Source organism: Typopeltis vanoorti, chromosome 22, assembly GCF_054136105.1.
Source record: "Typopeltis vanoorti isolate ZY-2024b chromosome 22, IOZ_Tvanoo_1.0, whole genome shotgun sequence".
NCBI classification, from domain to species: Eukaryota; Metazoa; Arthropoda; class Arachnida; order Uropygi; family Thelyphonidae; genus Typopeltis; species Typopeltis vanoorti.
In genome coordinates, this window is record NC_143570.1 from 32048271 (window position 1) to 32074456 (window position 26186).

At 35.2% G+C, this 26186-nt stretch overlaps 1 protein-coding gene across 1 annotated transcript in view; it reads left to right on the forward strand.

Moving 5' to 3' along the window:
• eIF2gamma (eukaryotic translation initiation factor 2 subunit gamma) overlaps positions 1-26186 on the forward strand; it is a 183349-nt gene that overhangs the window by 44786 nt on the left and 112377 nt on the right. Inside the window, exon 6 of the mRNA XM_090412319.1 lies at positions 10793-10887. Coding sequence (XP_090268445.1) covers positions 10793-10887 — 95 coding nt within the window. The remainder of the gene's footprint in view (positions 1-10792; positions 10888-26186) is intronic.

The following is a 26186-nucleotide window of genomic DNA, read 5'->3' on the forward strand; positions in this document are numbered from 1 at the left end:
CTTTCTGAACTATGCAATGCAGCCACTGTAAGACTTTTATACCACCATACTTCAGCATTTCTGGTCGAATATCATCTACTCCTGCTGCCTTTCCACATTTCAAGCCTTTCATGGCTTTTTCTACTTCAAGTATGGATATGTATTTCTGACTGCATGCCTGGTCAGTGTTTTTTACCACTGTGCTGTCATCACTGCTTGTTTCATGTAGCAGTTTTTCAAAGTAATTACTCCATACTTCAAGGATGTCTTTTTCTCCCGTTTTCATGTCACCTTTATCATCTCTTAACTCTTTTTACAGCACTCTTCCCACCATTCCCAAGCTTCTTCAACAACCTCCAGAATACTTTGCCACCTTCTTAATATTTATTTTCTATATTCTTGCCAAAGTCCTCCCATGACTTTTGTTTAGCTAGTTTTACACAGTGTTTAGCTTTCTTACATATTTGTCTCTGTATTCCTCTAAGAGCACAAGCTTATTTGCCAGGAACTTTTGATATGCTTTCTTCTTTTCCTTCACTGCCTCTTTAACTTTCTGTGTCCACCATGGAGTTTTGATTTGTTTATCCTTGCAGACAACCTCACCACATGCCTCTCTAGCTGAATCAATCAGGGCTTTCTTCAAGGCTTGCCGCTGAATCTCCAAGGTTTGATTCCTGTTCTCAAACTTTCCCAAAATATTTTTGTATGTCTCACAATCATTTCCTACTCTGCTATTTAGATACCCAACAAGGATCAACGTTTCCTTTTTCATTGTCTCAGTTGCTTTTTCTAAAGCCTCAAAAAATTCTTCAACTTCTACCTTTGTAGAACCTTCTGTGGGACCATAGGCACAAATAAGCCTCATTGTCCAGTTCTCCATTCTCATATTTGCCCACATTACTCTACTTGAGACTGCCTGCCATTCAAGAAGATTAGCCTCGTATTTTGTGTTGAATACTATGGCTACTCCTTCTTTTCCTTGATTGTCATTGCCTGAATAGAACATTTTGTATTTATTGCTCAGGAAGATCTCACCAGTTTTTGTCTTTTTTGTTTCAGTTACCCCTATTATGTCGATCTGGTACTTATCTAATTTCTCAGCTAGCTCCATTTCTTTGCCATTCAGGCTTCTTATGTTGATAGTACTGATCTTTAACTCTGGTGATGTTGAGTTGGGGTGTGCTTTCAGATTTGTTCCAGTAGCTGACTGTTCGCTGTTTGCCCTGGTTCCCTGGCGAAAACAATGGGGACCTTGTTTAACTTGGAGACGCCCCAGCCGGCATGAAATTTTGTCATGTTGTACCATCATTTTTTATTTTTATTTAACCAATAGGAATACAATTTGGTCGGCTAAATTCCAAATTGCCAGCCCATTCTCGTTCGTTCAGTATCAAAGTAGATACCCAACAGGGTGCACCACGAGAAGGTGTGGATTGGACATTAGGTCAGAAGCCCTGGTCGGTTCTCCACATTCCTTTAAAGGCTATGTGGAGGTCTCCTCTCAGTTATGCAGCTTTGACCCCTAGAAACATAAACCTGTAAATCTATTTCTGTCTGCAGAAGACATTTAAAACCTAGTAAGGAATCCACCTTAAGGCATTTCACTGTTATTTGTAAGAACTAGTGATGTCCCCTTTTAGTTTGCCCAACTTGATACTGCTCTAAAAGCTTGACAACAATATTTCTTATCCGTTTGTTCCATTTATTTACAATCAGGTTCTGAGTTAACTCAAATTGATCTTGATAATCATATATTATAACTGCCTCGCCCCATACTTCTTATGGGTGACTTTAATGGACACAATTGTTTGTGGAATAGTGTCAACATGGACAAGGTTAGATTGTTGAGCATATGATTGATGATAACAACCACACTCTCTCTTCTTAATAATGGACACAATACCTGCTTTCATATGCTCACCTGCTCACATTCTTCAATTAATCTTAGCAACAATCTGATCCTACCGTTTTTGCACTGTTTATGTGGGATGTTGAAGAGAACTTACATGGTTGCATCACTTTCCTGTGCTTTCCAGTAAATCCTCACCAGAACCAAATTCTTGGTGACAGATGCACAGGTGGAAAATTGATCAGGCCAACTGGAATAACATTTTCACATCTTGCAAAGTTTTATCATGAACCAGTCAAACCAAAACACATATCATCAAGCAACGATGCATGTAACAGATTTTATTGTTCGGGCACCAACATCTGCAGTTCTATGAACATCATTTTGATTTCCACTCTGTCTGAAACTGGTGGAACTGTGAGTGCTAAGCAGCCAAAAAAGATCAGGACATAGAATGAGGTATATTTTGGAGATACCCTACCACATTATATCTCACTGCTTTTAAATGTGCTTAGTGAGAAATAAATCGCTATGGATTTAGTATTTATGTATTATTATTTTTTATTTAGTACAAAAAAAATTACAGGAGTATTAAATCTGTAGTGAGGTGTTATTTCTCTGATTATGGCTTATGTTCCTAAAGTATGTTACAGTAAACATCAGTGTCAAAAACAAACTTGGATCCAGTATACATCATCTATAAATCATGCAGCCATTGCAAAATTGATATAGAGTAAAATTTGGAAAATGAAGGTAAACCTAGATATATGAACTGCACTATCCTAGGACATAAGGGATGCATAGTTGAATCCAAACAATTGCAGACATTCTAGGAGAAAGCTTTCTGGAATTTCAACAGCAATTTCATATTGCTGTTGAATTTTTGATATTCAGGGAACGATAAGAAAAACACCTGCTTAACTTCTCTTAAAATGAAATAGAGCTGTACAATCAGCCATTTGTTAAGGAGAAACTTTTGCTCTATGATGTCAGTGATGTAGGGCCTGAAGACATCTGGTATGGGATAATAAAACATTTAAATACTTTCTGAGGAGGTGGTTCTGCTTTTGTGGCAGAAGGCAATCATTGCCTTCCTAAATCCAGCAGACTATCCAGAACTAACAAATTGCTGGTCTGTCATTTTGATCAGATAGCTGGTCAGAACAGTAGGTCAGTAAGATAAAGAAAATGGTCAAATCCTGACTTCTGTGGTATCCAGAAAGCAGTGATTTTTTTTCCAAATACACAGTATTGTTTTAGACACAGATCGACATTGGACTAGTCCATTCAGAAACATCTGTTAGAGATGAATTCCTGAAACTTGCTTCTGATTTCAATTTTCTTTGGTGTTGAGATCTCATGGCACAGGCTGTATATGGTCAGTTAAAAGGCCTTTATAAAATCTACATGAAAGACTGTTTATTTTTTTATAGTAATTAAAAACTCAGCTTGCTGTATTTTCTTCCCCCAGTAGTTGTTCTGTTGTCATTGTTGTAATAACATAACACTTAAACATTTTTCTTTCTATATGAAAGACTTCATAATTATCTGCTTTCGAGTTTCAAAAATCTCATTTCTGTCACAGCAATATTATATGGTTCTTTTTCACTCCATTATGTGACACGCTTCCAGTTTTTGTTTCAGTTGTGAAGCAATAAAAATGCGTCACCATTACATGTTATAGTTACGGCACTTTATTTGAAAACAGTAAATATCACACACTTGAAGAATGTGAGAAAATATGTAAGTTTTTCATGTAATATATGCATTAAATTAAGTTGCAGTTATCATTTCCAATAAATATTAATCAAAGCAAAGCATGCTTTAAGTTTAGTATCGAACCTACACGTATGTATGTAAACACAACACATGTAGTAGACAATCTATTCTTTTAAAAAAAATTGATTGGACATTTCTTTCAATATAATTTCAGTGTGCCTCTGTAGCACAATTGGAACAACAATAGTACATTGTACCATTCGATTGAAAAAGGCCTAAGTTTGATTCTTGTTGTGACGGGAGGAGTCTTTTTACGAGTTTTTTTTTTTTTTTTTTTTTTTTTTTTTTTTCAATTGAAGGTAAGCTGATCTCTTACGGTGGGGACAGGTTATTTTCTCCCAGAAACTCTGGTTTTTCATTCCACATACAGACAAATCAGCCTTCAGCACACACAATTTACAGACAAAAAATACTAGTGGTGGTGGGCATTGGATGATGTTAGTGCAGATGATGATGATGATGGTAGTAGCGGTTGGTGCAGTTGGTGAATTAAGTGGTGGAGATGGAAAGTTGTAGAATAGGTGCCCTCCCTCGATGAGTCTTTGGACTCCTTGGAGGTGTCATGAAATAATAATAATAATAAATAAACTGATAATTATAAATACAAAAATTAAAATTGGTGCAATCTAATTAAATATTGTGGTGCATCTCTATATCTTATTCTATGAACACCTTTACCTCTAAAGTAGGTATGCAGTTGTAATATGGTATTGTCCTAAGCTGATTTTCACAGCTCACAGCACGAATTAGCTTAGCATGATTAAATGTGTGAAAATTTTACATAACATAGATTCTTTTTAATACTGTTTAAAAAAAGATTATCTTGAAAAGACAAATCAGACTAGATCATGTGACTGAGTGCATTGAGAAAAGTAAGTTTGGCTCCACATTCAGTGCTGCCTACTTTCTTGTTTTTATGAATTTTATTTGTCTTCCCTGTGAAATTATTGTTCATGGATAATTTATATCGTCCATCATTATGAACAATAAACAAAAGAAAACTCAGACTGAGTTGTGATGAGCTCTGTTATAGCATACGTTTTAAACCTGCCTTAAAAGAAAGCCTATTTCTGGGTAATTATGTGTAATATATATCCACTCTATATATATAAAAAGATAAGCGAAAATTTGAAACGTTTTTTGTCTCTTCATTGTTTTGAACCGGGTTAAGCCGATTAAACCGTTAAACTTATAAGCCGAAATTTGAAACGTTTTTATGTCATGTTTTTTGTTTCTCCATTGTTTTGAGCTGGGTTAAGCCGTCTTATGCTGGCCAACCCCCCCCCCCCCGAAACTCAGGGGGAGGTGGAACCCCCTAGTGTATATATTGAGAATTAAAAAATGTATTCCTTTGTTTTGTCAACATAATTTTATTTTCTTTTTTAACATCACCTATAACAATATTTATATAAAGTAGACCAATACCTTGAGTGAGCAAACTTTTTTTTTGACTAGTAGATGTAAGTTGTATTTCTGGAGCCCTGCATATAGGTACTGATTCATTTTGCAAAGAGCATTATTCAGAACTTTTATGTCGAAGCAAATGAGCCTGCTGTCTTGCTTTGACAAACACAGTTTCTCTCTAAGCCAGGTGATTGGCAACGCTGTGCTGGGGGGGGGTGATGTTACTTTCAAGAAAAAATGACTAGGCTCCTGTAGTTATAAAAAAAAAATGTGAGAAGTTAATGTTATTCAACTAAAAATGCAATTGTGCATAAAATATATTGTAGGTATGTATATTGTGCTGAATGCTTTGACATTTTGACAGAGTCAAATTTAAAACTTTTAAAAATCACGAGTGAATGATTTGCTATGTTAATACTGTGATAACAAACCAGACCTTGTTAGTATGTCGTCTTTGATGTTGAGTGGGAAACTGAATCTTCTGCAAGGGCATGCATGCATGTAGCTTAGAGGAAGCATTGCATGGAGTAGTACTTTATTTCTGTATGTTATGAAAAGTTCAATGTGACATAATCAGAATGCTGTTTCCTCTTTGGTATGAATGTTAAAGAGATTATCAAGCTCTTAGCATGAATGTTAAACAATATTACATGCATTGAACCTGATAGTCTTCTGCCAAGGAAGATTTGTGCTCTATTGTGTTTTTTCTCACTCTACTTGCTAAGGCAGTTGAATACTCCATCATTCTATCTGCAGCTGTTTAGTGTACAGAGTGGAATGTTCTAATTTCTTACCTGCCTATACCGGAAGGTTGATATCTGAGTCCTCTGTTGGATGTGCTGCTTTACCTTTGTTTTTCTTGCTGAGCTGAATGCCAGACAGTTTGCACCTCAACATATTATGAAAACTGCTATCAGAAATATATGACTTATATAGACTGAGTTCTTTATAGCCCATCCAAGTAAGATAGCACACAATAGCAATATAATACTGCATGGTACTTTTCCAAGTGACTTCAGCCCTCCAGGGCACAAAGTAGTGATCTTACACTGGGCAATGAGAATCACTCCATGACTTCACAAACATTCATGCCATAGTGGAATTAGGATTATCAGTTAGATCAAAAATGAACATTAAGACCCATAATTCAAACAATGGTATATTTTACTATATTTACATTATGTAAGAAAATAAATTGCTACAAATACACACAAAGTGCACTTTGTGTGTATTTTTAAAAGATTTCTTTACGTGTGATTGGCTTTTTATCCAACAGTAGTCTCCTATCGTATTAACATTACATTTTCCCTGGTAATGCTGCTCCATTAATATGGAATCATTGTCTTAGTGGAACTGTTCACTCTGCTCATCATTTACTGACATGTTGACATAATCAGTCTTACCAAGATGAAAAAGACAGAACATGTGAGATATTTTTCAGTACTAACTATAAGATGTTATAGTTAAGCATTAATAAATGAACATATAGACAATCTTGAAGTGACACATTCTTGAATGGAAGCACTTTCAAATCCAGTGGGGTTGACATATTTCAAAATGGTAAATTGGATAACGAAACTTATATCCCCTTGATATCACACAAGTTTCTAGTAGCAAAAAAAAAGTAAAGGAAATTTTTGTCGTTGGAGAGGACACTGCAAAGAGAAAGGGAAATGTTTTAGAACATCTGTTGGATTTCTGCTCAGACTGTTCATTATTTAATCATGTTTTAGATTAAAGGTTTGCATAAGCTTATATGTATCTTCTCCATAGAATAAGAAAAGTCTTATTATTTAATGCTGGTTGGATATCAGTTTGAAATATCACCCCAAATAAAAGATCTACGAATGACCACTGTTTTGATTAGGATAAAAATGAGTATCATTTTGTGGGGAACAAAATGCATAAATGTTTAAAAATCAAGTTTAAAGCATTCTTTCAAAGCAGCTTTCAGAGGTGAACTCTAAACTCACACATGCAAAATATGAATGGCCAGAATGTGGAATTTGAAAACAAAAAACCAAACCTTAAAGTCCAGGTGACTCTGAAAGTAAGAGTGTTTGATTCAGCCAGGAAAGTGTGCAGTCTGACAGAGGAAAATCGGAACATCATGGCATACTCATTGCAGAAGCAGCCTGGAAAAAGAAGAAATTATAGGAAAATTCCTGGCAAATGAGGCAGTATGCTCTTAGAGAATACAGAGGAAAATGTAAGGAAACTATGTGTAAAAGTAGAAATAATATAAAGCTATAATGAAACATAAAGCTATAATGAATATCTGGAGGCTACTGAAAAAGCATAGAAATGGAGAAAAGTATACAGCACTGTAAAAGCAATATGAGAGGGCAACATAATGAAGATGTACGTATCCAGAATTAGAAGAAATGGAGAAGTCCGAAATGAGGAAAGGCAGCTGGAGAAGATGAAGTTTTACATGACTACTCTGCATAATTCAGGTAAAATTCTGCATTATTTAAGTAGAGCTCGCATAGTATCCATATGTAAAAAAAAAAAAAAGGGAGGAGGAATAAAACAGCATAATAATTAAAGAGGAATTTCTCTGTTTAATATTCAGGTAGAATTAATATAAGCATTCTTGAGTGGAGTCCAGAGAAATTTGTGAAAGAATCTCTGAAGAGCATGCTAGGTTGGGTCCGGTACAGGTTGTGACCAGATTTTTACTTTAAATTAAATAATCATAAAATCATGGGAATATAACAAGGATCTATGTTTTGTAGATCTGGAAAAAGTTCATGATAAGGTGTTAAGAGAAAATCTTGTTCAAAACAGTACAATTATATGGTAAATTGGATATCGTACAGAACGGTATATAGTTAGCTTACCAGCTAGTATTTCTGCTCACTAAACAATAGACCACATGTTTTAATTTTGCTGTTGGTTTGGAGGGTTGCAAATATCTTTCTTTGGTGGTGATGAATTTCATTTGTTAGTATGAGATTATTGCACTATTTATTGAATGCCTGAAATAGCTTTTTTTAAATACTGACTCCACCAAGAGAGTTAACAAGACCTATAACAGAACAGTGCCATGTGGGGGCAATTTGAACTGTTTTAAAATAGGTACATATGCTGTTGTGTTTGTAGAAATAAAAGCGCAGTCTGGCGTAGAACATGCCATCTCGACTAAACAGAATTCTTTGGGGAAAAAAAAACTCTTACATAAAAGTAGATTGCTTGTAGAACAGTTATACAAAGAGAGTGGAGGCCTTTCTGCCTGCCTGAATTTAAACAGATTTGATTGGGCTTTGGTCCTCTATGGGAAAATATTATTGTATCAATCTTCTATTCTGTTATTAGTATTGTTTTATTTATTTATTTTTTAAAATGAGGAATTAACTGACTGCTGTGTTATACTGTAGTGGCACTTTTTAAAATTAATTTTTTTATTGCATTTTATTTTGTGTTCCATTGTCAATGTACTGAGGATGCCTTTGATACTTCAGTGACATTTTTACATCAATTAAATTTACATCTGTGTAAGTTGGAGTTTCTGCCTTGAATTTCTACAATCAGTTACCTTCTCAAAAGAAAAACATATAGGACAAGTAAAACATCTCAGATATTTAAGAACAATTTTTTGTGAAAATAACGAATTAAATATAGACAGATAATAGATTTGCTATAGATTCTGAAGCTTCTCATGTAGAATTGATATATATATATATATATATATATATATATATATATATTATTATTGTTATTATTATTATTATTATATATTGGTATCTCTATGGAGTCAGAAGACTCATCGCGGGAGACCCAAACTATCAAAACAATATCTATCATATATTCTTGAACTCATTTACAGACGAAGCACTCACAACTGAGTCAGGCAATGCATTCCATTCATTCACCACTCTCCAATCAAAAAATCTAGTTCTCACACCCTTGTTAACCACACTTTTCCTTAATTTCCAGGGATGATCTCTTGTTCTTCCATCACTATCACACAGCTGAAATATTTCCCTTGCATCACTCTTATAAAAACCTTTAAGTAATTTAAATGTTTCTATCATATCCCCTCTTCTCTGCCTATCAACCAACCTCTGTAATCCAAAAGCTCTCAATCTATCAATGTGGGGAGCATTTTTACACCACTCACCAATTTAGTCATTCTCCTCTCAGCCTCCTCCACCAATTCCTTATCTCCAAGGAATCCAGGCTACCAGACTTGAGCACAGTAATCCAAATGTGGAAGTATTAACACCTTATAAAGAGGAATAATAACCTCTCTATCTGGATGTTAGTGTGTTCTTCAACAACCAGGATATATATACATGGGCTGTTCAATAAGTAATAAGACTAATTTTACTGTGGTGAAACCACTCATCACAATATTAATTTCTGTGGAATAAAGAAATGTTGCTGTATGTATTAACAAAAGAGGTAGATAGATGGCATATACGGGCTGATGTGCCAGAGTGTCATGTGACTAAACGCAAGTGCTCATCGGCACGCCTATGAGGCGCAACCAGTCTTCGAAATGGATGCGTCCTTGGAACAGCGTTATGCGATTAAATTTTGTGTGCGTTTACAAAAATCGGCATCGGACACTTTTAACATGATACGCAAGCTTTCCACGATGAAGCAACATTGAGGGCAAGTGTTTTTCGCTGGCATAAAACTTTTAAGGAAGGAAGGCAAAATGTGGAAGATCTTGAACGTGAGGGAAGATCTTCAACGTCCATCACAGAGACAATGATCAACACAGCAGCGATTATCATCAAGCACGTCAAAAGGAAACATCCATTGCTAAAGAATGGCTTCTTATTACACCACGATAATGCAAGGCCACATATTGCTGGTTGTGTAGTGGACGTTTTGCAGAAGAACAACACAGATATCCTACCACACCCTCCATACAGTCCTGATCTCGCACCGTGCGATTTCTGGCTGTTTCCTCAGCTCAAGAAACCACTAAGAGGCCGCCATTTCGAAAGCAACAAAGCATGTGTAAAAGCTGTGGAGGCGGTTTTGAAAGAACTTTCAGAAAACGGACTCTCACATGTGTTTAAGAAGTGGACGCAACGTTGGGACAAATGCATCGCGTCTCACGGTAGTTACTTTGAAAAAGACTGTGTAAATGATGACGATTAAAGGTAATCTGTTTTCTGTATAAATATAGTCTTATTACTTATTGAACAGCCTATGTATATATATATATATAAACTTCAGGATAAGTATCAAGAAATTATTATTAGGTTAGATACATGCCCAATGAAAATCACAATCATTACAAAATGTCAGTTAAGTGATAATACTTTATAATTTTAGTATTATTACTAAGTAATTTGAGATAAAAGATTAAAAAAAAATCTATGAAAAACTTCAATTTTTATATATTAAAAAACTTACAGATTGGAATTCTTTTGAATTACAGGTTTCAATAAAGAACCTTGAAATACATCAGAATCTCCTATGTTAATCACAGTTACAATAAATGTAAAATTTATTCCATTGTAATTTCACAATATTGACTAGAAAATGTAGAGTTGATAGAGAATTGTAAAATTCAGAACTTGAAGATAGGTTACTGTTGCATAGTTTGTAAATGCTACCTTAAGGGGAGACTATACCATTGTGTATTGCAGGGTGGAAATTTGGTTTGATCTTAATTTTGTAAAAAGAGAAAAGATTTTCATCTTGACTGTTATTTATATTTGTATTATTACAGAGAAGTTGAATTTTTGCAGTGAAAACCTATATTCTGCATACAGATAATTATTCATTTTCATTAAATGTAGTTATTTTACCTTGTAGGCATGTATCTTTTGTTGACTGTCCTGGTCATGATATCCTCATGGCCACAATGTTAAATGGTGCTGCTGTGATGGATGCTGCTTTGCTTTTGATTGGTAAGGATGGTTCTGCTTTATTGTTTTACCTACAAGATTCCTTTCATCATAGATTGCAATGAAACGACTTTGTGGTTGTGGTTTAAGTCAGCTTTTATGGATATTATTTTTATTAGATTTAGATAATAGCCTCATAAAAGTAATAATATCAAGGAACTAAGGGGAAAAACAAATAATTATGTCTGTTATTATTATTACGCAACATCTCCAGGGAGTCCAGAGGCTCATTGAGGGAGGTCACCTACTCTACAGCTCTCCATCTCCACCACTCATTTCACCTACCACAACTATCTTCCTCATCTACACCAATGCTATCTACTGTCAACCACCACTAATATTTTCACAGACAATCACAAACATCCATGCACGGTGGGATTAATCTTGCCGAGGGCATGGAAAGGTCTATATTAATCTTTCATTTGCATGTTTTTTCCTGTTTAAATGTCCAAAGTAGCAACGACTCTTAGTATTAGTGATCCATGTTGGTATTCTGTTATTGATATGTTGCCTTCTAGAGATTGCAGATTTACCGAATTTATCATTTGCTGGTAATTGAGTAAAAATTTTCATAAATGCAGATTTACCAGTAACTTCTTATCTTTTCAAAAAAGTTATATTGAAAGATAATCAATAAATTTTAATAAACAAACATTTTATTGAAACATATATGACATAAAAAAAAACATTTTTAAAAATTTTATTCTAAAGGGGAGAAAATGAATATTAATATAAATTATAAACACATGAAATTTTTATTTTGGAACATAAATAGCAATGTAAAAAATAAGAAAAACACAAACATACATAACTCAACATAAACTGTTTTGTTTATTTATTTGATATTATTATTGTATGGGCACCTCCATGGAGTACAAAGACTTATCATGGTAGACCCCAAACTACCCACACAATCTACCATACCTCTCCTTGAACCCATTAACAGACCAATCACTCACAATTGACTCTGGTAACCCATTCCACTCATTCACAACTCTCTAAGCAAAAAATTGTCCTCACACCCTTACTAACCACTCCTTATTCAACTTCCAGACATGACGCTTTGTTCTGGTCCCTCTAGCCAATCCTATAAAATCCTTTAAGCAACTTAAATGTTTCTATCATATCTCTTCTTTTTCTCCTATCAACCAAGTTCTGCAGTCCACACACACCTTCAATCTATCCTCATAGGGAATATTCCATGGGCCAATCACCATCTTGGTCACTCGCTTCTGAATCCTCTCCATTGCCTCCTCATCCTCAAGAAACATAGTGGACCATACTTGAGTACAGTAATCCAGATGTGGGTGTATCAAGGCCTTATAAAGAAGAATGACAACTTCCTTACCTCTGGTTGTTAATGTGTTCTTCAATAGCCAAGTAATCTTATGGGCTACCTTTCTTTTCTAATCTCTAGGTTCATCTATTTCCTGGAGTACATGGCTTGTAAGTAATCTATTTATCCCAAAATGCGTAACCTTACATTTCTCAACATTAAACTGATGCTCATTATCTTTTGCCCATACTGACTGGCTATTTAAATAGTCCTGAGCTCTCCACATCACTTTGATTAACTATTACTCTACCTAATTTCGCATCATCAACAAACAACTGAATATTTCCTTTCAGGTTATTTCCTATATCGTTTATGTACAAATTAAACGGTAGTGGTCCCAGCAACGAATCTTGCAGCACATTGCTAGTCACCTGTTTTCGCCTTGATTCTGCCCCTCCATATACCAGTTTTTGATATCTGTCCAGCAGCCACTATCTTATCCACATAACCAGTAGATAACATCAACAGTTGTTAACATCAATAATTTCAGTGGAAGGTGCTGTATCGTCAGTTTTTTTTTTCCCCTCTTTTCAATTTTGTGCTCTCTTTTAAGAGAGCACAAAATTAAGCCGATAGCTTCCAGAAACTTTTTGAGCACGGTTTACATACATGTGCATCTCCTTCAATATGTTTAAAACAATGACATGGTGAATTTTTTCCATGGCCAACAAAAATCCCATTTCTATATCTCCTTTTAAATTCAAATAAGTTGCATGAAATATTCTGCTTCTTACATTTTACTTTTTGATATTTCAACAATACGTAAACAACTAATACTACTCACTGCTCTCTCAGGTAATCAATTGGAACATGGAATATTTTTTTGTCACTACAGTGTCAAAATACTTGGATAATTTCACATGTTTGCAATGGTCAAATGCTTATATTAAGACAAGTACTTCCACTGAAACAAACTAGATGAAGAAAAATTGTCTTCTGCTCAAATTGCAATCAAGCTTTCTGGTCCTTTGTTAAGATCTGTTAGGTAACTGTTTATATTATCATTATGTCTGCTCAGCTGTTCCAGTTATTTAAAAAAAAAAAAAAACTGTTGGCTTTGCCATAGTTTTTATCATTTCTGTAAAGGGATTGTTTAACAAGTGTATTAATTACACAAGAGTTTAATTCCGATTGATGCAATGACTTTTAACTATTTCTTTTAGAATCCAGAAAATCGCTGACTCAAGATGAAATAAAAAAAAATATGCATTTAATGAAACTAAAAACAATATATATTATAAATAAAATAAAGTAATGACTATAAAACTATTTGGATTCAAGGCCTAAAATAAAGATATACTTTAGAGATCTCCTTTTATCTTAGAGAATAAAATAATTCTCTCTCACTCTGATTCTTCTGTTAATAGTTTGTTTCACATAAATCAGTCTGAACATTTTGTTTTCCACAATGAATTCCTACAAACAATAAATGTTTAGTAGTCTGTTCTTTATTAGACCTTTATTTTCAAAATATAAAACTTCTTATTAACTTTCCTGGGACTATGCAGTGTTTCCTTATTTAGCATAAATTGTCACATTCATCATTACTGTTTCGTTGGGGTATAAATATTCTTACCTCAGGCAATTTTATTACAAGATGCACAAATCACCAGAGAATAACAGTTTCCTTTGCTACTTTATAAACACTGTATCAAAGTAGAACTCTTCATTAAAGTCACTTTACAGTTTCAGATTCCTTTAATTACATCACTTAAGGGTCAAAGCTGTATAACTGAGAGGAGACCTCCACATAGCCTTTAACGGAATGCAGAGAACTGACCAAGGCTTTTGACCTAATGTCCAATCCTCACCTTCTCGTGGTGCACCCTGTTGGGTATCTACCTGGATACCGAACGAACGAGGATGGACTGGCAATTTGGGATTTAGCTGACTAAATTGTATTCTTATTGGCTTAAACCAAAATACAAAATGATGGTACAACATGACAATTCATGCCGGCATCACCATATATGCTACAGTTATATGGTGTCAATGGGGCATTATATCAAGCAATATTTAGTCTTTATTTGAGTTGTAAGTCAGCAGTTAGAATTGAAGTAAGTACAGGAAGATGATTTAATGCTAAATCTGGTGTCAGACAAGGATGTACATTATCCACTCTGTTATTCATTATCTATACGGATCACATTATGAAGGAAAGTGGTATTAAACATGATATCAAAATTGGAGATGTTAATGTCAGATCTTTGCTTAATGTGGATGATGTTATATTTCTAAATAAATCCGCTACAAGTCTGCAAGGTTCTCTGACTAAATTGAATAACTGCTGTAATAGATATGGTATAAAGGTCAACAATAAAAAGACAAAGACAATGAAAATAGGCAGAATTATTGAAAATGTCAACTGTGTTGTGAATGGAGAACCTGTGGAACAAGTAAGACATTTCAGCTACTTAGTAATGATTTTTAGTGAAGATGGTAAATTAAATATAGAAATAGACAACAGAATCAGCAAAGCTGGTATGGTGGGAAGTCAATTGAATAAATTCATATGGAATAAGAGAGAAATTAGTAGGAATTTAGTTAGAAATTTACTAAATTAGCTGTATACAAGCCGTGTTCAAACCAGTTTTAACTTATGGATCTGAGTGCTGGGTCAGAAGTAAAACACTTGACCAAAGACTAGAGACCGCAGATATGAAAATCCTGAGAAAGATTATAGGCGTGAACAGATGACATCAATGGCAATATCATATTAAAAACTAGGATATTAGGAAAGAACTTGACATTGTCAGCATCCAGGAATGCGTTAGCAGAGCTAATCTCAGGTGGTACAGTCACTTAATACGTTCGCTGCCAACTACGAGTATACTCGTATTTTTTTATATGAGCCTCACAAGCCAACTACGAATAGTGTATAACGTGGATGATAGGTTCCATAGAAATGTCATGTTATATAAATCATGTTATGCGAGACTCAGATCACATGGAAAAAGTAGGGTTGGGTTCCGAAGTCGTTTTTTTTTTTAAATATATACACACCTTGAGGGTACATGGCAGGAATTTGATGATGATAATGATATGTTTATATATATATATATATATATATAAAGAACAATGACATACCCATCAAAAAAATATTTTTATTTAATCAGATAATTCACGTAAGTTAAGAAAATATATAAACTATGAAAGAAATACATAGTATAAAATTAAAAATTGTATTGCACATAATGCAAAATAAAATAAAGTGCATACTTTAATCGTCATCATTGTCTTCAAAATGAACATTTTGTAGATGTTCTTTATTTACTAGTGGCCAGATGTTGTCATCACTTGAAATCTCTTGGACATTATTATTATTATTACTACTACTACCCAAGACCCCATGGAGTCAAAGACTCATCATTTATATAATTCTCATTGCATACTTTGGCTGGTTTAATTATCAAGAAGTCAGTAATAAAACCTTACTTACCCCAATGCTGCAGTTTTTTTTTTATTAAGTTCATAATATAGAGCTAAAGAAATATCCAATTATCTTGTGAATTTTCCGTAGCGCTACATCGAGGGATCATTATCCATAAAATAACTTCTGCTAATTTCTTTAAACCGAATTCTTTAAAGGATTCATCACAATCAGAATCTTCGGCAGAACTTTCCTCATTTCGACGTCATCTATTAATTGTACCAGTTCCTCCTCATTTAAATCTATTTTCCCATTAGTTATTTTTTAATGCGCTTTCATGGCAGAAAAATAGTCAATTTGTCTTTGTTTACTGTAAACAATTGACGTACATGAGTGCTAAAGGGTATTTCCCCTAATATAAATTCGCTACTTATAACTACATGCGCAATACTGGTAGATGCAAATTTAACGAAGATAAAATTTGATTTTTAAGTCTCTCAGTGAAAAATATATTAAAAGATAAAGGGTTACAACAATTTGCAGACACTGCGGTTTTGATTTATATTGAAACCTCGTTGAACAAGGATTACTACAATTTGTAGACCGCGCTATATCGAAACCACGTTGTATAAGTACCTCATTATACGAGGGTAACCTGTACTCGTATGTCAATTACCAACCTCCTATACTAAGCACGAGTTAACCCATAGTATAAGCACATTCATTTGGAACCTTGGCTTGTGAATAAAGTGGAGAGCACGTCTGTGGACTAGGCAGAAGGAAAATAATTTCAGCAAAAGTGTAATATATTATATAATATATAATATATTGTAATGTATTATAAGAGGTATTGTTGTGTAATTGTGTATTTATTAATGCAAATAAAACAATTTTTTGAAGTTTTTTCAACATATAAATATAATTATATACGATATATCATCATCTGAGTCATCTGTAGGATTATAATCATCTTCGGAATCGAAACCAAATAATTCAATCCATTCATCATCACTCATATTAGCGTAAGCTTCTAATCATCAGTAAGTTTTCTTTTATTGGCCATGGCGTCATTGAAGGTTTTTATTTAGATAATTTTAAATAATTGTAAGACTAGATACAATAAACCTTACTGCACTGAATGCTGAACGTCACTGACTCTGAACTCAAGTTACACAGTTGTCAGCACATGTAAGACATAAGGGGAGGTGATACGCGATTACTCGTAGTTGGTGTATGAAACAAAATTCTGTCTAATAAGCCAGCTATGAGATAACTCGTACTGAATTTATAGAAGTGAAAGTGCTTGGCGTGCGGTAACAAACTATGCTCGAGGAGCGTGTCAGCGAACATGTTAAACAGAATGGGTGAGGAAAGATTAGCAAAAACAAGTGTTCTCTGCCAAGTTGGCAGGAAAATGACCCAGAGGAAGACCAAGATATTGGTGGATTGATACGGTACAAAGTGCCTTAGACGATAGAAATATAAGATCTGATAATGTTGGAGTCTTAACAAGTAACAGACTGATTTGGAGGAAAATTGTAGATAGGAAGTTAGTAATGATGTAAATTTTTCATGTAGTATTGTCATATTCCGACTGTCACATTTACTTAAAAACTTCCTAAAACAAAATTCTCTCATCTGCTTTCTTAAACTTCTATTCTCTCTCTCTCTACTATTTTTCCTCCCGTTCCCCGGATGCCTTGTGCGCTCTCTGTCATCTGTCAGTCACCCATCAAACTCCTCGGCGAGCATGCACTCGATATAAATGGCAAGCAAGAAGTTATGTATAATGGCCGACATGTTGACTCTGTTAGCTTAAATAGAATGTCTTCACAAATCACAACACAAATTACAATACAAGGGTGGTCTTGAAAAGTTCTCAGCCTCAACCACAGATGGCAACAATATCGGCAAGTTTTTTTTGGTCGACATCTGTCTTAAGCATCCATGTGAAATTGCAAGTCATTCTATCAAGTAGTTTTTTTTATACAGCTGTCTAATGCAAAAGTGTAGTCTGTGTCCTTTGAAATGAATAAAATTGGGAATTGTGTGGTTATAAAATTCTTTGTAAAAGAAGGTTTCACACCAAATGAAATTCATTCGAAGTTCATAAAAGTTTATGGGCAGTCTTCTCCTTCGTTTTCGACAATTAAGAAATGGGCTGTCAAGTTTAAATGTGACCTTACCAGACTCGAAGATGATCCACATGAAGGACTTCCAAAAAGTGTAACAACAGCAGAAATCATTGATCAAGTACACGATATGGTATTGGATGACCGGCAAGTCAAAGTGCACGAAATTGCTGAGACTATATGAATTTCAAAAGAATGTGTAGGTTATATTTTCTATGAAGAATTGCAAATGAAAAAGCTTTGCTCAAGATAGATGCCATGCCTGCTCACAGCAGATCAAAAACTCACTTGCATGAAAATCTCTGAACAGTGCTTGGAGCATTTTAATAACAATAAAACTGATTTCGTTCATCAATTTATGGATTCACCATTACACACCAGAATCCAAACAGCAGTCAAAACAGTGGACAGAAGCAGGTTGTTTGGCGCCAAAGAAGGCAAATTCGGTTCCATCAACAGGAAAGGTCATGGCATCAGTGTTTTGGGATGCTAAAGCCATTTAGTTTATTAATTATCTTGAAAAGGGTAAAACAGTAACCAGGGAATATTATTCCAATCTTTTAACCAGGCTAGATGAAAAAACATGAGAAAAGACCCGGTTTGCAGAAGAAAAATATCATCTCTCATCATGGCAATGCACCTGCCCACAAAGGTGTTTTGGCAATGGGAAAATTAAGGGATCTGCACTTTGAATTGTTGGAATAGCACCCTATTCCCCAGATTTGGCTCCCTCTGACTTCTATCCTTTCCCAAAACTAAAACGCTTCCTCTCTGGTCAGCGTTTTTCTTCGAATCAGTAATTGCAGCTGTAGAGAGGTATTTTGCAGGTCTTTCTGAGTTTCATCTCTCTATAGGGATGGGATAATTTCGCTGCAGCATCGCTGGAATAAATGTATATTTTAAGGGAGATTATGTTGAAAAATAAAAATAATTTTGAAATTATAAATTCAATTTTTCATTGTTAGGCTGAGAACTTTTCAGACCACCCTCGTAGAGAAGATTAAAAATAATTACAAACTATCAGAATCTAGTAAGTACATCAATTTTCAAATTATTTACATTTCAATTTTACAATAATATATCAATAACTGGAATATCACAAGTGCTGATATACACATTGATAAACCTAAACTAATATATTATTATTATTATTATTTTGTGACACTTCCACGGAGTCCAAAGACTCATCGAGAGAGAGGACACCTACTCGACACCACTTCATCTACCAACTACACCAAACCCCTACTACCATCATCATCTATATCAACAGCATCATAATAGCGAAACAATTGTTAAAAGATTCATAATTGTAAATTATGATCATTTTTACACAGCCTTATCAACCTTGAATTATCAATGTAGATGCCAAATGAATGTAACAATGTACCGTATTTTTCGATAGATAATGCGCGCGTTATCTATACAAAAAAGTCTGAATTCGTTAAAAAATGATTATGTGTGGTGTGAACATTTGAAAGTTCATAATCATCATCATCATCAAATTCCTTACATACCCTCAAGGGTATGTAAGGAATAGTACTACATGAAAAATTTACATCATTACTGACTTCCTCTCTACAATTTTATTCCAAATCAGTCTGTTACTTGTGAAGACTCCAACATTATCAGATCTTATATTTCTATCTTCTAAGGCACTTTGTACTGTATCTATTCACCTATATCTTGGTCTTCCTCTGAGTCGTTTTCCTGCCAACCTGGCAGAGAACACTTGTTTTGCTAATCTTTCCTCGCTCATTCTGTTTAAGTGACCATACCACCTGAGATTAGCGCTGCTAATGCATTTCTGGATGCTGACAATGTCAAGTTCTTTCCTGATATCCTCGTTTTTAATATGATATTGCCATTGATGCCATCTGTTCATGCCTATAATCTTTCTCAGGACTCTCATATCTGCAGTCTCTAGTCTTTGGTCAAGTGTTTTACTTCTGATCCAGCTCTCAGATTCATAAGTTAAAACCGGTTTGAATACTGTCTTGTATACAGCTAATTTAGTGTTCCGACTAATTTCTCTTTTATTCCATATGAATTTATTCAATTGACTTTCTACCATACCAGCTTTGTTGATTCTGTTGTCTATTTCCATATTTAATTTACCATCTTCAGTAAAAATCGTGCCTAAGTAAGCTGAAATGTTTTGCTTGTTCCACAGGTTCCCCGTTCACAACACAGTTGACATTTTCAAAAATTCTGCCTATTTTCATTGTCTTTGTCTTTTTAATGCTCACCTTCATACCATATCTATTACAACAGTTATTCAATTTAGTCAGGGAATCTTGCAAACTTGTAGTGGATTTATTTAGAAGTATAACATCGTCCGCATAAAGCAAAGAGCTGACATTAACATGTCCAATTCTGATATCATATTTAATACCACTTTCCTTCATAACATGAACCATATAGATAACGAATAACAGAGGGGATTATGTACATCCTTGTCTCACACCAGATTTAACATTAAACCATCTTCCTGTACTTCCTTCAATTCTAACTGCTGACTTACAACTCAAATAAAGACTAAGTATTGCTAGATATAATGCCCCATTGACACCATATAACTGTAGCGTATCGAATAGCTTCTCTCTTGGCACCTTGTCATGTGCCTTTTCCAGATCGACAAAACTTAAATACAGATCTTTGTTATATTCCCATGCTTTCTCAACTATTCGTCGTAAAGTGAAGATCTTATCCTGACAGCCTCTATTTGGCCTGAATACAGCTTGTACTTCACCAAGCTTTTCTTCCACAATTCTTCTCAACCGTTTCTCAAGTATACTTGCATAGATCTTGCCAGGAACACTCAGTAGGGAAATACCTCTGTAATTCTCACAATTAGTTTTATTTCCCTTTTTATATATGGGTACTATTAGAGCTCTACTCCAATCATCGGGAATTTGTCCCTCTGTCCAGGCTTTCTGAACTATGCAGTGCAGCCACTGTAAGACTTTTATACCACCATACTTCAGCATTTCTGGTCGAATATCATCTTCTCCTGCTGCTTTTCCACATTTCAAGCCTTTGATGGCTTTTTCTACTTCAAGTATGGATATGTATTCCTAACTGTATGGCTGTTGAGTGTTTTTTTACCACTGCGCTATCACTGATTGTTTCATTTAGCAATTTTTCGAAGTAATTACTCCATACTTCAAGGATATCTTTTTCTCCTGTTTTCATATCACCTTTTTCATCTCTAACTTCTTTTACAGCACTCTTTCCTCCATTTCTAAGCTTCTTCAACAACCTCCAGAATATCTTACCACCTTGATATTTATTTTCTATGTTGTTGTCAAAGTCCTCCCATGACTTTTGTTTAGCTAGTTTTACACAGTGTTTCGCTTTCTTACATTTGTCTCTGTATTCTCCAAGAGCAAAAACTGACTTATTTGCCAGGAACTTTTATATGCTTTCTTCTTTTCCTTCACTGCCTCTTTAACTTCCTGTGTCCACCATGGAGTTCTAATTTTTCTATCCCTTCAGACAACCTTACCGCATGCCTCTGGCTGAATCAATCAGGGTTTTCTTCAAGGCTTGCCACTGAATCTTCAAGGTTTGGTTCCTGTTCTCAAACTCTTTCATTTTTTCTTTAATGATATTTGTGTATTGTAGTCTACAGTTCACATCCGAGAGCTGCTCAACTTTTATTCGCTTTAAAACTTTCTTACATGGTATTCTTTTCAATATGAAATTCAATTTTATCCTGCTCAATACTAAATAGTGATCGCTTTCAATTTCAAATCCTCTGTACACTCTGGTGTCTTGCACCAGGGAGAAAACATCACTATCAACAATAACATAGTCAATGAGACTTTTCTTATTCCTTGCCTCTTCTCTCCATGTGAATTTGTGCACATTTTTATGTTGGAACATGGTGTTGAGTAATAACCAGTCCATGTCCTGAGCAGAAATCCGACAGGTATTTGCCATTATTATTCGCTTTGCTCTTTTCCCTAAATTTTTCCAAAATATTTTTGTATGTCTCACAGTCATTTCCTACTCTGCTATTTAGATCCACAACAAGGACCAACTTTTCCTTTTTCAATGTGTCAGTGGCTTTTTCTAAAGCATTAAAAAATTCCTCCAGTTCTACTTTAGTTGAACCTTCTGTGGGACCATAGGCACAAATAAGTGTCATTGTCCAATTCCCCATTCTGATATTTGCCCACATCACTCTACTTGAGACTGCCTGCCATTCAAGAAGATTAGCCTCGTATATTGTTGAATGCTATGGCTACTCCTTCTTTTCCTTGATTGTCATTGCCTGAATAGAACATTTTGTGTTTATTGCTCAGAAAGATCTCACCAGTTGTTTTCTTTTTTTTTTTCAGTCACACCTATTATATCGATCTTGTACTTATCTAATTCCTCAACTAGCTCCATTTCTTTGCCATTCAGGCTTCTTATGTTGATAGTACCGATCTTTAACTCTGGTGATGTTGAGTTGTGGTGCGTTTTCAGATTTGTTCCAGTAGCTGACTTTTCGTTGTTCCCCCTGGTTCCCTGGTGAAAACAAGGGGGGGCCTTGTGTAACCGGGCAATGCCCCAGCCAGCATGAAATTTTGTTGTGTTGTACCATCATTTTTTATTTTGGTTTAACCAATAGGAATACAATTTGGTCGGCTAAATCCCAAATTCGGAGCCCATCCTTGTTCGTTCAGTATCCAAGTAGATACCCAACAGGGTGCACCACGCGAAGGTGAGGATTGGACATTAGGTCAGAAGCCCTGGTCGGTTCTCCGCATTCCTTTATAGGCTATGTTGAGGTCTCCTCTCAGTTATACAGCTTTGACCCTTGAAAGTTATGAAAGGTAAATCAAATGTAATAACAAAACTAAGGTAGAAGTATTACTTAATATTTATTGAACATTACACTATTCAAATCCAAAAAATTCTTCATCAGACTCAATATTGAAAGAATCAATTGTGTTAAAAATTCCGTTTGGTATTTCTTCAACTTCCATTTCGGAAGATACATCGTCACTGTGCATAATCATTGTCACCGGATACCACTGCATTCCCTTGTACTTTAATGAAACCATTTCTTAAATTGTTTCTCTTCATTAATCCAAAAACCTAAGATAGGTAGGCCTTGAAATCCTTTATATTATCGTTTTGCACAATTCTTTTTGATTCCTGCAATGCACAGACAGTAAATATTCTGATACCTTTAGCACTTTCACTAAAACCCAATCAAACAGTTTTTTGTATGGTTGGCCACAAGCACCTTCTAAACCTCATAGCACGTTTCCTCGTATGTAAACATTTTAAGACTGTTTCAGCCTTTCCTATTCATGAACACTACTTTCTCCAACACTCAACAATCTACCAGCTTCATGATTCCCTTTTCTACTTCTACCGCTTCAATCTTGAACTGTGCTGTGTGGGATTTTTTGGTGCATGCGTGTTATTTGTACATCAAAAGGTGTGATGAAAATGTTGTGGGTGCAAGTTATACATTAGGTATGCATTATCTATCGAAAAATATGGTATATATATATTGTTACACTCATTTGGCATCTACCCGACATCATGGAATTAACTCATTCCCAGCTTCTCCCTAAAAAATTTCAGTAAGTGTCCTATCAGACTACTGTCCTACTGCCATTACCTGAATCCTCTCAAAAACAATGGAGATCATCAACATCTGATTTCTTTCTTGGGTCCCACTAATTAATTAATGATCACTTATATTTATTCTTCCACTTCGCAGCATATCTCCAAGCTGCAGCACAAGCTGCAGAAGGATCTGGAGAAACTCGTAGTTGTGCCTGATATTTCAAGCATTTGATTAGGTCTTGCATACAGGTTTTCTTACTAAGCTACCACCTTATGATCAGTGTTTGCATTCTGTGATTGGATTACCAATTTTCTCTCTGTCTATCTGTGTGTGCATGCCTGCTGGAATGCCCCTGGAATATCCGTGCTTTTGCATAATACTCTTCCTTTCATACATTAATGACCATCTCTCACTAACCTTAAATCCTATCCATTCAGCAAGTCTTCCAATGCTCAGATGATTCAGGCTTCAAGATCTTTACTAACCATATCATAAACGCCGATCTTACTATTTTATCCAGTGGTGTGAAGATAATCTGGTGTGAACATCAATGATACCAAAACATAGTTTTATGTCATCATATTTCACATCAAACTTCTCTTCTTAGGCTGGCTTAACACTTTTAGTCTTTCTTAGCGCAAACACATTACATCCATAGCTTCCCCACCCTCCAAAAATCTTATTCTTTTTCCATTCATGGCACTACTACTTGCCTGTACAACTCCTTACTATTATAAATTCTGAATCCACTCATCCTTAGAATACTATTTTAACAGTTTGGAATGGTGAAACCTCCCTAAGAAAGCTTGATGCTAACCAGATGAGGGCATTCTTCTTAATAATATGTGATTCCCACCATAGAAATGCCTACAGAAAAGACAAATTGCAGAAGATGAATTAACTTCTTAACTTCATGCTCTTTTATATTTTCATCTGTTCTTTTGAACAGCTTCAAATCAGTCTTTGGAAAAATATGGTATAATGATTGATCTGTATATGTTCAGGAAACATAGAATTGTATGCATACCCACACACACACACACACACGCACGCACGCCATATCTATTAGCATTGTATTGTTACCTTTTTAATGCTAGGTTTGATATAATTAAATGAAACAAAACAAAACTGTCTGCTGTTGATGGACTTAGGGTTAGATGATCTGAAGCTCAGTAGCGTTTGCACTCTACGGTGCTCGGCTGCACGAAGAAAGACTTGGAGATCAAATCTAGTCGCCGACTAGAGGAACATTTTTCTAAACCTTTTCTTGACTGGTTCACGAGTTTAGTCGATCTCTGGCATGGGCAAGCAGGTTTTTTTGTCCTGTAAACTCAAGAAAATCGGCCGTTGAACCCACACTATTTTCAGACATTAAAAATATTGTGTTAGGGTTAGGGACCACGAGATGACGGCACTTGCTAGCTACCTTCTTCACTGCGTACCAATTAATTAGTGATAGCCTTGGGCCAGCTATCTCTGATTGGCTACCAGTGGAGATTGAACTGCCCACTGTCTCCAAAAGTTAGATAGAGCTAAAACGGCCTTGCCTACTTACTCCCTATATGGGATCAAAAAAAGGCATTAGCTGATTTTTTTTTTTTTTTTTTTTTTAAATCTGGAATTCTGAGACCAAACATCATACTTTTTCAAATTGCTGCAAACCTTCAGCAGTTTGAAAAAGGTGTTTACATCAAATAGTGAAAATAATCTACTGCCAAGTATGTTTCTGTATATCCACTTTTTTTTTTGCTATTTAAAACAGTAAAATTGTTTTACTGTAGTTATATGAACGGTTTTAATTATGGCTTAGGATTGCTTGTACATGTTTCATACAACTTGACTGTTCTGTGGGGAAAAAAAATATAATATATATACATATATACAAAAAGATATATCCCAATGAGGTGGGATATCATGCAAGAATCAGGAATACCAAAGCATCTAATAACCATCATAAAGAACTTTCAAGGAAATCAGGCAACAGTAAGAATTGAAAACTCACTGTCCCCTGCATTCCAATTTGAAAAAGGATCAAGACAAGGATGCATACTCTCACCATTACTATTCAACCTTTACAGCGAAACTATAATGAAAAGATCTCTAGAAAAGTGGAATGGAGGCATTAAATAAGGTGGCTGAACAATCATTAACATACGATATGCAGATGACACAGTGATAATAGCAACAAGTGAACAGGAATTAAAATCCATCCTGAATTAGGGAAAGCCTAAGCCACAGTTTAAGAATAAATCAGGATAAAACAGAAATAACGATTTTAAACAACGCAGAAGAGATAGATGTAGAAGGAATTGAAATTGTCAACCATTTCAACTACCTTGGAGTGATAACAAAAAAAGATGGATGTAAAAAAGAGATAAGAAGAAGAATAGCACTAGCTAAAAAAGCAATGACTGATTTAACCAAGATCTGGTTAAGAGACCTTTGAAGAAAAAGCCTTAGCCTCTGCCCCACAAAAACCAATCATATGGCTCTGCAAAATCCACACCATGTGGCCAAATAGTGTGTTCACTATTTGGCCACATGGCCCTGAAACACTCCTCTCCTTCCTTACACACTTAAACAACCAACACTCCAGAATCAAATTCACCCTGGAAAAAGAGGAAAACAACAGCCTCCCTTTCCTAGACACACTAGTCACCTGCCAGCCTGATGGAACCTTGGTTTTCTCAATTTATAGAAAACCCACCCATACAGGCAGATACATTCACCAACAATCCCCCCCCCTCACAACAATATGGAGTGGTGAAAACACTATACAACAGGGCTAAACTAATCTGTTCTAACAACATGGCCCTAAACACTGAACTAAATCACATCCTCAACACTTTCTCAGCCAATGACTACCCCCCCCCCCCCAAAAAAAATATTAAA